A 14,305-nucleotide genomic window follows, 5' to 3' on the forward strand; every position below is an offset into this window, starting at 1 on the left:
CAGAAGAACCTACTCAGTCAATGCAGTACCAATGAAAATCCAAATTGTGACTCTTTCACAGTCAAGGGACAGCATTCAAGGCCAAGCAGAACACATTACTGTGAAGGAGCTGTTGCAAACAACTGTACTGACTTTTCCATAATGCCCTCTCTCCTCAGAGCAGCCAGTGTTCTGTCTCATTAATACTTTCTCTGAGTTTTGCTTGTCTACACTTTTTCACAGTGAGAGAACAATCTTTTTTTCCAGTAGCAGTTTCTAAAAGCTGGAGTTTATAAACATATTTATTATGATATTAACAAATTAGTATGATATATTATGGTTTGTTATGTTATGAGCACCTCCATGATAGGAAAGTCTGTGGAGTTCCTCACCTCTTACAAGAGAAGTAAGTCAGATTATTCAGATTGACAAGGCTCCAATGTTGATTTCTCAAGAGAAAAGGAAAAAAAAATACTTTGCTGACAAAAATATCTGAATTTTGGCTGGTGGGATGTTTTTTTAGTATAGAGGCATTATGCTTGATCCATCTCTTACAAGTCTTTTTGTTACCATTATGTTCAAATTGTTCAAATCATAAATGTGGATCATTTTCTCATAGGAAGGCTTTCTCTTACTTAAGTTCTGCAGATGTCTAATATCCTTATCCAAAAAAATAAAAAAGAAAAATAAACCATCATATATCTGGCTGGTAGTAATAATTATGTTACCAGGGGGTTCTTTTTGTCTGCTGAAGATTTCCTTTTAATTATAAACCAGAAGAAGCAGAATGAATTCTGTGGGCAGCCTGGCCACAATGGAATTTTAAAAGCTGCCAACAGATCTGGGTCACGATTAGGTCTAAGAGAAAGCAATTGCAAGCTACAGGGTATCTGAGAAAGCTACCTAAAAAACCCAACTACCCAAAGCAGATCATTGAATTCTATTGCAATAGTTAGAATTAGTGCAGACCAATTACTAAAAAATATCTAAATCCAGTGCTTTTTGCTGTGTATTCTCTAGTAGTAGGAAGACATATTTGGATGCAGGGAGGTATGGGGGTAGCTACAGGTTGTGCTAACAGAGTCGTAATTTTCCCTTTCATTTTCATTGTCTATGAAAGAAATACATGATTTGATTGGCTCTGCTCTATTCTATTCTATTCTATTCTATTCTATTCTATTCTATTCTATTCTATTCTATTTTTCCCTGGGGAAAAAAAAAACCCTAAATTAATACTCTCAGATAGCAAATAAGTTACTGTGAGAGAGAATGACTTTTTGGCTCCTGTGTCAATCCATGCAACCCACAGGTTGCACTTTCACCTGAATTACCCAGTAGTTTAAAGTATCCCTGATTTAATGTCTAGTCACATTTCCTTTCTGGATATGGATAAACTTAAATGCCACAACACAAAAATCTGTGTTGAGAAACTGCATTTGATACCTCAGAGAGAAACCAGAGATGCAGTCAAGCAGCAGCTTCACTTTGTATGAGGAGTAAAAAATCAAACCCAAGATTAAGACAGGTTTCATATCACTTTGATGCATAATGCACAGGCCAGGTCAAGGTCAGTCAAAAATTATCTCATTTCTTTGGAAGCAACAGCTAAGTACAAACCTGGTGTAAGTTTTGAGTTTGCTGTGAAATCTATATCTCATGCACAAGTTTGGGGATTTGTTGTGAAATTTCAGCCACAAACTAAAGGGTTACTGAAGAAGCCTTCCAGAATCAATGACAGGTCTCCTCTGAAATTTATCAAAGTGCCTAAATTTAAGCTGTTCAGACCCGAGGCAGTCTCCCTGTTTTAAAGCAAACCTCAAAGCTGAGGATCTAGACTGCATTGAGTCCAATGCAGATGTATTTAAAAGCTTCTGTTTATCACAGATGAAACTGGCAGACAGATTTTCCTAGTCAGTAAACTATGGTAAGGTAAGCATATGCTCACAGCTTGATGTCAGATGTTTGCAATCAGAAGGGGGATTCCCTTTGGGTCTTTTTATGCCCTGTAAAATGCCAAAGAAGCAAGAAGTGTGCTCCTTGAAAGAAATTCCCCTTGTGCTGGCACAAGCAAAATCATGAAGGAATTTCAGTTTACAATTCCTGCTGGAAGGGGTTAAAGCCAGGCAAACCTGAGACCAATATTAGTTCTGTCCATGTCCACAACTGAAAGACCGAAGTGTCAGCCCTTGCTCACTGTGAGATATTTTGCCTCTGACATAGTACATTGTATGCTGTTGTGTTGCAAGGCCGTGAAAGTGCAGTATATTGGTTGGATACTTCTGAAAATGTTGACTTACATTTTTCTATAAAGATTTTGCAGAACCCATTTCCTGAATAGAGTATGAGCACTTGCTAAAAACGAAAAAAAGCCCATTGGCGATTTGGAGATTGGCTCGTAAGAGGTGGCATTAAGCATCATGCTTGGATCTCCAAAACGAGCAAAATATTCCCCTAGGACAAATGGCAGTCCGCTTTCCTGATAAACATCATAAAGAAAATATATCACTCTCCTTCATAATATTTTTCTGGAACTAATTGCTGCTGTCTCCAATCCTTTTTTTCATTGAGATCCATGACATAACTCTGCCAAATTCCCACTAGGAGGAAAAGAATAAGGAATTACTTAGACTGAATGAAGAAATTGCTGAATGAAGTAAAGAAATAATATGATAGCAAACGGAAAAGGCTTGGATGCTAGTGTGCAATGGGATTTGCTGCAGTGGAGGTGCCTTAGGAGCAGCTAAGCTAACACCCTGAAGTGCCCATTGACTGGGAGCAAGCCCCATGGCTCCATGCCTAAACCTACCCTCTTACTAATTTAAAGCCATTCCTCCTTATCCTGTTACTGCATGCCTTAGTCATGTAAAAAGTCCCTCTCCAGTTTACTTGTAGTCTCTTAGGTACAGGAAGATCACAACAGTGTCCTTGGAGCCTTCTCTTCTCCAGGCTGAACAACCACAATTCTCTCAGCCTGTGTTCGTAGCAGAGGTGCCCCAGACCTCTGGTATCTTCATGGCCTCCTCTGGACTCACTGCAGCAGGTCTACATCCTTCTGCCCACAGCTGGACACAGCACTCCTGTGCACCTTAGGTGCATCCAGACTGCTGCTGGTAATGGTCCCTGACCAGTGCTAACTTCCTAAGTTCCAAAGGGAACATGGCAACCGTGTTGCACTGCTGCCTTGTCATGACGAATTATGGCAACACAAACAGCTAACACTTGGCCCTTTTAGCCTGACAAGGTTGAGGAGATGGGCTTCATGAAGAGTCACAACAACATCAAGATATGGGAAAAAAAAAAGGGCAAAAAACAAAATAAGGGGGAGGGATGGGCATGAAAGTAAAAGAAAAATAAAACAGAAAAAGCAGGAATCATGGTATCTATGAGTGACAGGTCAAACAGTCAGGCATATTTTGTTAAAACTACATTGTTGTAGTATACTCCTAATAAAAGCTGTTCTTCCCAACAGTCCCCTCTCCCACTGTCTCAGCAGAGGTGACAATGTACGACAGAATCATCTTGTGCACAGGGGCTATTCCAGCAGCCTCCAGTCTCAGCAAGCAGCAGCTCAGAGCTTCCCAAACCTCCCAAGGAGAGAGAAACCTTTTTCTGTATGCTCTACACGTAGGATTTACAGTTCAACTTCTCCAGATGGAAACAGGGCTGGGAGGAGAAGTTAAAAGTCTTTATTGACTTGCTAGTGTGTGAAAATTTAACCCTTTTAATAGCTCCTTAATTGCCTTGCAATGGCTTCTGCTATCAGAGAGCCGCTGTGCTCTCTGTTGTAGCTATAGCAATGAATTACATTAGTGTTTCTTTCATCTTCTTCTAATTTTTTCTTCAAGCTGAGCCTGCAAGTGGGTGGAAATACATTTATTACTGAGTGCAGAAAAGACAGCTATGAAGCTTGGGGTCTGATTCTAACTATGATGCTGAGTTACTGTCTAAAACCATACAAATAATTAAACCTCTGCGCACTGTATTTCCCCATCTGTAAAAAAAAAAAAAAAAAAAAAAAAAAAAAAAAAAAAAAAAAAAAAAAAAAAAAAAAAAAAAAAAAAGAATAGGGCAGGGAGTAGGACAATTGTGGTGAATGAGGAGAATAACATGTATCTCCTGTAGGATGATGCTACAAAACCTGATGTCTGAGAATCACTGTTCAAGAAATTTTCAGAGAAGAGAGAAATATCCTTTAGTGGTGCATATGCAGATATGCTGGCAGATCACAGGAGAGTTAGGACTATTTACAGCAGCTGAAAATCTCTCTTGCTAAATGTTGTTGTCGTTTCATAATCAAGTGAATAGCAAAGAGCAGTCTGTAAATTTATGTGCAAACTCCCATCTGTGCCAGAAGAAGAGGAAAGTAATTTCAGAGATGCAAATAAAGCTGCCATGCAGCACCTGAACTGTATCAAATTAGCGGCCATTGAAACAGGAGTGGAAGATTTTGGGGTTTGGCACTGAACATATCGAAGCTTTCAGTAAAATATATTCTTGTGTTGCAGTTATGCAAATGCAGTTATATCCCTTGCTTTGCCAGGGTGATTATGAAGACTACTAACAGTGGTGTTTACAGCATCAGCTGAGGTAGCTAAGAGGTTTCTGTGTTAAATTCTCTTTCCTGCCAAGGGTTTAGCAAGATCACTTAGTCTTTCTGTACCCTATTTTATTGTGTTACAAATGCTGGTAACAATTGATATAACATGATGGATTTCAACAGGTTGTAATATATGGGATTGCACTAGGAATTGATTTTGTATTTTGTTACAGCTAATATATTTCTTTGTCAAACTTTTATTCCTCTAGCTATGAGAATAGGTGTCATTTGGAATAGAATTTACTATATAAGGCAGTTTAGCTTCTAGAAAGGCCTCAAATTATGAAGTATTTATGCTAAGTGGAAGAAGAAAGATACACCAGTTTTGGTGGCCTTCATGCCACATAGACACTTCATTGCATGTTGGGCAGTATATTTCAGCTTGGTAAATTCAGTATTTTAATTTCAATGAGCAATTTTTGAGCAATGAATTTGAATGCTGTTGTGAAATACTTGTCTCATGTTTTACGCTGATGTGGCTGCCTAAAAAATGATTAAGAAGCACCCAAGCACAAAAATAAAACCTGTTAGGTTCTGTCCAAATTGCTGCTGGGATTATTCTAGTGTAATGATCACTTCTGAAGTCTGGAATAATATCAGGGAAGCAAGCCTCACATATTTTTAAAGATTTGTGATAGCCAGCTTCTTCTAAATGTTTGCACCTCCTGCTTCACTTCTCAGGACTTTCTTGATCTTCTATGAACATGAGGCTTTCATCAAGCCTTTCATGGCAACACTTGACATTTGAATGACACTTTTCACTTTCGAGATATTGTACAGATATTAAACAGTTTTCCTTGAACTACAGCAAGAACTGAGAACTGAGAAGAAAATAACTTAATAGTTAATGGAAGTTTGGTGCATATACTTTATGCGTTTGATAATCACACCAGTTTCTGCTGCTGTTTTTCTAGTAAGGGATCTAAGCCGACCAAATCATGATTTCACTACATCTGTTAAACTGGTTAGTAGCAAATTCTGTTCCCTATTCCAATATTTTATCAACATCTCCTAGTAGTCACTGGGTTTAGTGTATTTGTAACTTCAAAATGCATTCTCTATCCTGTGTAACCCAGGGTCCTGTCTGTGAAATGTGCTATCTAGAAGATACTGAGCAAGAGTTTTCTGATACTGGTGAGATCAAAACATTGGTGACAGCTCTAAAGTGGAAGTTAAATAATTCAAATTGATTTCTTTCACTATAAAATATTGACTACCCCAATCCAAAAGTAGACAAAGTCAGCTGACTTGGAAAAAAAGCCTTAATGACACAGAGAAAGCTCTTGGTTTTGTCCCATAGGGTCCAAAAATAGGCTTAACAATGGATGCAAGCAGCTAACTGAGCGTATAAAACACCTGAAAAGAACAGTGCTTTAAGATTCACTTTTATAAGTCGTGGAGAAAAAAAAGAAGTTGTTAGTGTTCAAGACTGCTAGATAAATGTCATTAAAATGTTGTAAGGTTATTGAGATTATTATTCTTTAATCCTGCAGTAAAAGACACTAAAAATGATTTACAGCTCAGTGCAGTGCAGAACTGCCCAAGCAACTCATGAATAAGCAGCCTCAGCCAGATGAAAGCGTGTTGTCATATTAGCAAGTTCAGAAAGCTCACTAGCTCTGCTGAGCAGCCTCTCCACTCTCTGTACTGTTGTGCTTGTGCTCTGGCCAGATACTCTAATTCATCACAGAGAGAGAGAGAGGCACTGTGACATGTCTTCTTGGTTTAGACCCTCTGGATGATTTGAATAACCCTGTTTCTGTTAAACATCTGACTTTGGAAGAGTACCTGTCTGGTCCTGATCATGCTGATCTTTCTCTAGCTGAAATGATGGTGCTCATCTCTCAGAGAGGGCTGTGAGGTGCTCTGTGCAAGGGTGGGTTTCTTGTTGGATTGCATTGCTTATGTCCTCTTCTCAACCTATAATATTCAGCAAAAGTGCTACTATTTTTTAGCCTTTCTTCTGATGCTTTCCCTGCAATGCAGAACCTATCAAAGGTGCCTAACACACCCCTTAGTGTGTTATCCAGGTGAAGGAGCTTGCACAGAACAATTAGACTTTGCTGAGAGCTGACCTTGACTCTGTTGGAAGTTTCAGTGTTTGCAGAAGGTATCCTGTAAGACTTGGATTTCATTGTCTAAAAACATGAAAGAGCAAAGAAAAAAAGGCATCTTTTTCTTCTTTTTTCTGTCTGCTCTGCCCCGTTCCTTTACCAAATAAGAGGTCTGGCTGCATTCATTTTGTATCCCCTCAGTTGACACTCAGCAGATGCAGATGTGTTATTTTTGTATCCATCTTCAAGACCAAGCACAGACAGAACTGTGTGGTGTTCACCAGGTAGAAAATTAGAAATGACATGTCAGTCTCTTAAAGGGACTAGGTTTTGCAATCCAAATTGCCCTCGCAGCCTGAGGTGGTGGGGATGAGTGTGCCCAGGTCTCTCTGTAGCCCAAAAAGTCAACAATGCCTGGAGTGAAGATCTCCATGTACTTTATAGCTGGGCTAACAGCCAACAGCCAACCAGCAAAAATATTTTTTATGGAGCCAGAAACGTTATCAAAGTTGTAAACTCAAATGCAGCTGTTACCAAGACCTGGGTCTTAATTTGAAATATTTTGGAAAGATCACTGAAGTCAGCTCTCATGTCATTTTCATTTGCTAATGGAGTAATCAACATCTGTAGAGCATCAGCCACAAAATCTTTCATTCAATGAAAAGTGTGCTCAAAAAGTCTCTTGTATGAGATCTATAATCTCATTTTAATTAGCAATGCACATGATTACTCCAATCAAAGCAAGTCAGTGGCAAACATTGCCATCTGCATTCATCGTTAACATCAGCCAGCATGATGACAGACTCATTTTAAGTCAATATGTGGGCTCTGAGGTGCAAATGTCTGTTCAAGGACAAAGAATATTGTCCTACTTTCTGCTCCTTAACTTTTGAAAGGCAGCCTTCATCTTAGAACTTGCCAAATATGGGAGGTTTCCTGTTTGGCATCAGGGAATGTTTTGCATCAGGGGTGTTCAAGTCTTCCCTTATTCTCTGTAACAGAAGATATTGTCCCTTGTTTTGAGTGACTTAATTATGCCTGGAATCAGGATTGCCTGATGTCGGCCCAGTATCCAGCATGGCCAACTGTGTGGTTAGGGGTTTTGAGCTGTTGAGCAGCTTCCATGGCAAGGTGCACAATTAATCAGTGAATTTTTAGGATGACAGTTGCGGTAAAACTCTGGCTGCTGCCTGCTGCCAAGGGCAATGCCCACAGGATGATGGGTTGTGTGCCTCTTTGTATATCCACTGCCATCTTCCAGGGATCTGGTGTCATCAATTGGTTAAGAAGAGGTGTCTAATGACACTTAACTGCTCTGGATTTATGAGCTTCTTCATCAGATGTCCTCACAGAAAAAGCTGTACTTGAGAAGCAGCAGATGACCTGGTACCAGTAAGAGTCCTTTATGAATATAAATATTTAATAAGATATAGTCAGGTTTTTTAAATAACTTTTCCACTGCTAAGCCATTAAATTTTTCCAAAGGGTACTTGCATTCCAAGAACATTTACCAAAAAAGGCACAAGCATAAGTAAGCTTATGGATTATGTAAAATTCAGCAGTCTTCATCCTCAGAGAAGGGAATTATCTGGGCATTTCTGAAGATGTTAGTACAAGACTTTAAACTCTTCTAAAAGAAGACGTATTTCAAATAGCTTTTTTTCTCCTTCTGAACCAGACTTGCCATGCACAGTTGATGCTTATAAGAGCTTTAAATTATTTTGGTTGCACACAATTCTGATAACTTCTTTTAAAGTTCTCCTCATTATGAGAAGTAGCTATGAGTGTTTTATATCTACCCATAAAACTGCTACAATCATTCTTTGCAATTACACTAGAATGCACAGCAATTAATCACATCAAATCCTTCTCACAAAAGTGTTTACCAGTGAAAATATTGCCATGGCTTTCTTTCCGACCACAAAAGAGTAGAATTAGGCACTGCTTGAGATTTTACAGATGTAACATTTCTGCAGCCAGTATGATGATCATATTATTTTCCCTATAGGAAATAAACATCAGTTCTTGACAGGCATGATCTTTAAACAGTATTTTACATGGGGAAAATATTCTCAAGTATTTTTTCCTGAAAGAAACCAAGATCAGGATTTTTAGCTAGGTAACTCCATGAGTGATCTGCACTTGCTGGGATTCATGTGTAGACTCTAACTTGCAGAAAGTGGTCTACATCTACCCTGGTGTAGGTGCCAGGCATAGGACTGGAAGGCATAGGCTGAAAATTGGTATCAAACTTTACTATTCACTTTCTCTTACAGGAAAAAAAAAAAGTCTTCTGTAAAGACTAACTTCAAAGTGGAAGGAGGTTTTTTTCTGAGTAGGACCTTTCCCTTTGGAAAAGTGAAAGGGTTACACGTGACATAAAGTATGATTAATTGTTCAGAAGTAAACATACCCAGACTGATCTAATTGCCTGCCTTCATATCTTTGTTTCCTTTCACAGAGCCATGTTTGACTATGACAAGAGCAAAGACAGTGGCCTCCCAAGCCAAGGACTCAGTTTCAAGTATGGAGACATCCTTCACGTCATCAACGCCTCAGATGATGAGTGGTGGCAGGCGAGGAGGGTCACTCTGGAGGGGGACAGTGAGGAGATGGGAGTTATACCCAGCAAGAGGAGGTGAGTGCTGCCTCCTCCTTATTACCTCCTTGGCCATTATCTTAAAATATTTCTATTTTTTTCCAAAGATGAGGTGCATCAATCTACTGAAAAACTGGGGGTAGTAAAGAAAAATCCCACAGGTATTTCAAGAGTTGGAAGACACAATTTTTTGCTGTGAGATTAAAAGCATTCAGGCTGTTTATAATTGTACCGAAAAGAAACTCAGAAGGTGACTCAATTACTAGTAACTTCATAAAGAAAGGGGAAAAGGAGAGATTGCTGTCTACTAAAGAGCTTGAGCAAAAAAAAGGAGTAACCAGAACCCAAGTCTGGGAATTTGCTCTGAATTTGAAGTGGAGCACATGTTTTAATGTCAGGGAGATTAGCCATTGCATCAAACTGCTGAAGGATGTAATGGATGTCTTGACATTTTCAAATCAAGACTGTATGTCTTTTTTTGCGAGGGTAATAGAATTAAGCTTCTCAGCCTGTGTGATGTAAAATATGGTGCTAAATTATATAATGCTCATATTTGGCTTCAAAATTTGTTAGTTTAATCTCTGACTGCCTGGAAACTGATGGAAAATCAATATTAATAATTTTTTCATATAATGTTAATGAAGAATCTTTCATCTGCTCTCCAAGCTAAATCTGAATCATTGTGTCTCTGTGATGGATTCATTGTGACTGTCGGAGAGAAAACAGATATCAGAATTTCCCTCATTGTTTGTATTGTTTATTCTGCCTAGATGCTTTTATAAAATTAGCCACAAGTCTCTGATAGTATCAGAACTAGTACACAAACCAGTATAGCTTCCTGGCTCTCTTGATAGTTCCTATAGAAAGGTCAAGAACTGAAAGGGTAGGAGGAGAATGTAATCTGTCAAAACATATTACATTTCTTTTTTGCGGCAATGCCCTCATACTGTGTATAAACTTTCTATTCCTAGCTACTTCAGCTTTAGCACTAGTGTAAAAATGATCATGACAATTTTTTGTAGTGGGGAATGGAATGCTTGATGCTCCCTTGAGCATCTGCTGCTGTTTCAAGAGAATTGGCCAAGGTACTAATAGAGCTTATGGTACTCATTGTTCTAAGTCATGTTAAAATAAACTAAAAGGCCATCAAATACCTTGTTGACATGACCCCTAAAAGGACCTTAATTTCACTAATGATCATGTTTGAATAGCATCCACACCTGGTTTTTCAGCAAAGAGCAGTTTTGGAGTTATGTAATAGATTGAAATGAAAGATTACATTAGAAGGTTAGATTATAAGTTACATGATGGAAAATGTGCCCATTAACCAGACTTAGTCTCTAGATATTGAAAAAGGATTACTTGCCTGCTATTCATTGCTACAGTTAAAACTGCTGTAATTACATGATTGGGCCATACATAGAAGAGAAAGGAGTTTCTTTAATGCTAAGGAAAGTATGTGCACAAAGCTCACTCCTGTGTAGTGCCTGCTGTGAAAAGGTGCAAAAAGCTGGCAGACATAATAAACAACTACAGAGGAAAAAAGGGTGAAGCAAAGCAGCTAATTAAGATGTGGAATTGTATATCCTGTAAAATGGAAAAGTGGTATGTGCCTAAAGCTTATTGGGTTACCCACACAGTGGTGTTTACAAGGACAAAAGATAAAGGTTCTCTAGCCAGTGTCGGACATATATAATAAAGCCCAGGAATAAGATGTGCCTTAGGAAACAGTGGGAGAAAACAGAAATTTTTTTTAAGAGACTGTATGAAAATAGGTTGGTTAGAAGCTAAAAATAAGGGTCTTGAATTTTAAAAGTGCAGGTATAGTTATCATGCTCTCCACTTGTCATCTTTATTCTTAACTAGTGAAGCCGAGGGGCCTGGAAAAATCAATGGCATCTGATTTTCTGTCTGCATTAATGTAATGATACACCTGAACTGGAGTGGGAGGAGGTTGCTGTTATCTCATAAAAGGTTTCAGTTGTACAATATTTTTTTTTTCCACTGCACTGAAAAGTGAGTATTGTTTCCTTTCTGTGGGTTCTGGATGATTCCTCAGTGCCTGAGACTGATTGCTCTTGCCAGCATCTTCTGCCGTCATTTACACCACCCAAGGGGAGGATGAGCAATCAGTGCACACAGGGCTGAGTTACAGAGAATAAAGCTAATCATACTTGCCAGTTTGTGCTAATTCAGAGTTAAATTTCCTCTGCAGGTGTGGGTTATTGACTGTAAGAGGATTAATCTAAAACAGAGTAGTCCTGGAATTCATTTGACCTAATAGAGGCAGTTACAGCATGGAAATCCTCATTCGAGCTGTTGGCTCCAGAATGCCATATATAGTTTCTACAGGATTATTTCTATAGGCATTGCTTTGTACATAATTCAGCATATGTTGTATCTAGCAGTAAAATACTGTGATAGAAAGAAAGGAAGGAAGATAAGGACATCTGGAGCTGTTTGTTGGGCTTGTCCTGCAAACTAAAATGGCCGTGATGTTGTAAATTGGAGAATTTTACACTTGTCTTATAGTTTTCAATCCCCAATTCATTTCTGTCTATTTTTTTAGGGTCTTGGGGGCTTCAGGGGGTTGGAAGGATTGGAGGGATTTTCTTTAGTGTTTATGGGGAGCTGCCACTCATTAGTCTCCCCAGGTTTTTTAATACATTATCAGACTTTGCCTCTTAGTGATTTAATAGCGTTCGAAAGCTTTTTTGTCATTAGATTTCAGTGCTTCTGCCAACATGTGGATTTCTTGCCTTGTTTATAGTTAAATTGCCAAGTCAGGCATTAAGAGAGAGTTTTGGAGGGCAGCACTGCAGCTGGAGGGGTGTTACTGAAAGAAGCAGCACAAAGAAGTGAGGATGGCCCCAAGTTTCTCCACTGATCCATGCAAGGACCAAATCTTATGGAGCAGTGAGCCAATGACCTCTGTGGAGATTAAAGAAAATTAGATTTTAAGTATCCTGCAGTTCTTAAATATAATTGCAACCCTTTCTACACCTGGAAACAACATTTTGTCCATTTGTCAGTGTGTATTTATTGCCTGACTATAACTGTTGTTCTCAAGCACAGAACTGTGTAGCTAGTTGGGTAGAAACCAAATATAATTATATACATTTGTTGTGGTATTATATCATGTTGGTGCTGAGAAACATAAGACTTCAGCATGGGAGGCTGCAAGCCACTGCAGTTGTGGTTTAACCATCACCAAGTAGTTATTGTAGAGTATTAATTATTTAGCATTTCAGGCCAAATTTCTGTTGGTTCCACATCTGTCCAAAAGATTTATCCAAACTATGTTTAAGATGACAGCACAATTATATCAGGCAGGGTCTCCAAGGTGAGGGGATATAACCACCAGCCCTGTACCAACATCTCAGGCAGCCTGCAGTATTGCCTGGGCACTATGGTTGCATGTGTGAAGTGCTCCCTTATCATAGAAAATTGCTATTTATACTAGAATGACCAACAGAACTAGATTTCCATTGGATTTTTTTTTTTTTTTTTTACATTTGGGCAGATAGATTAGAGCTTCCACATAATCTGTGCTTTTGATCATGAGAAATTTTATTTACCACATTGCCCCTCTTATTATCCATATTTTAAAAAAATCAGCTTCCTATAAAAGCGCAGCAGCAAGCTAAGCAGCTCATGTCCAAGATTCCCTCCCTGTGAAAACACTTGCAAGGGTTAAAGGCAATGAACAAAATGCATAAAAACAATATACATATGTAAGAGTGTATTTCATTTCTAGACAGATGCTCTAATTCAATAGTAAATAGATTTTCATTTGCTGTGATTGATTGATTTTACACCTCCAGTTCTTTTCACTTTTTTCTTGCTGAGTCTCTGCACAGGGACAGGCTCCTACATTGCAAGCCCACCACAACAGCAACCTCCCACCTCACGAATGTCAAGCCTCAGTATTTTCTGTGGTGTGTGTATATCTGCTTGACTTGAGTCTGTGGGTCTGGAATGCAGCCTGAGATTTCACACAGATTGCCCCAGAATGGCTGAGCAAAAATTCTCACTACTTTTACTACTGCTCCCTCTGCAGAGCCAACGAGGATTTCACCTTAAAACACCGAAATAATTACACTAATCTTTCTGTTGCCCTTCAGATGTGCAGTCACAAAACTGCTGTCAGACTGGGCATTATTCTAAGATACCCATTTTCAGGTAGTTAAGTACATCTGACTGCCAAATGTTATGCAACTTTTATCTCTGTTATTACCAGCTGTAATAATACCAGCCTGATACTTGTGTTCTCAAATAAACAACATTCTCCCCACAAGTACATGCAGTCATGCTCTCCTTTCAGAGCAAAGTGGGGAGAAAAGTACATAAAAACAATGTTTCACAAACATTTAAGGACAAGGAACAAGAGGTTTTCCCAGCACAGAAGTCCCTGTGGGTGAAAAGCCAACTTAAATCTGTTGTTCTGCTCAGCTTGGCAGAAGGGCATGTTTGTACACTCAAATGATTTTTATTTTAAATGGTTTCCTATAAATCGTCTACCTTTCTAAATGTTAAATAAAATTAATGTTTTAATCCTTAGATGATAAAACTTTTTAGCATGGCATAATCAGGTAATCTTTGTCTAAAATAATTTGTCTGTCTATACTCACTAATCTAAATTGGAAAAAAATTTAATATGAAATGAAATTTGTATGTATGTGTAGGTATAAACTTCTTCCTGAGCTCTTGCAATGATGTGAAACTTCTGTGCTGAAGGAAAACAGCTGTTAGCTTTTAAACAGAATAAGGTTGTGCTACAATTTTATGAGAAGTCACTTCCTAATGTCATTAGGTCTACTCTTCATAAATATTGACCAGGTGCTGAGCTGCTTTCCATAAGCAAGACACTGCAGATGGAGAGCTGAAGCAGAGCACGTTCTCTCCTATTGAAAAATGCATGTTTAGTGCAAAAATGCCACTTCAGGAATGCTCCAAAATAATTTTGAGAATGGGAATCTCTTGGTAAGCTCAGATCTCAAATCTCACAGAGGATGGAAGCAATAAAAAGCTATGAACTGAGACCACAAATTTGAACTATAAATAGTGCATACATAT

General features: G+C 38.6%; 1 protein-coding gene across 6 annotated transcripts in view; it reads left to right on the forward strand.

The window, feature by feature from the left end:
- DLG2 (discs large MAGUK scaffold protein 2) overlaps nucleotides 1-14,305 on the forward strand; it is a 986,088-nt gene that overhangs the window by 927,737 nt on the left and 44,046 nt on the right. For all 6 annotated transcript variants that reach the window (XM_066341286.1, XM_066341281.1, XM_066341282.1 and 3 more), the window contains one exon: nucleotides 9,092-9,268. In XM_066341286.1, coding sequence (XP_066197383.1) covers nucleotides 9,092-9,268 — 177 coding nt within the window. The remainder of the gene's footprint in view (nucleotides 1-9,091; nucleotides 9,269-14,305) is intronic.

Source organism: Sylvia atricapilla, chromosome 2, assembly GCF_009819655.1.
Source record: "Sylvia atricapilla isolate bSylAtr1 chromosome 2, bSylAtr1.pri, whole genome shotgun sequence".
NCBI classification, from domain to species: Eukaryota; Metazoa; Chordata; class Aves; order Passeriformes; family Sylviidae; genus Sylvia; species Sylvia atricapilla.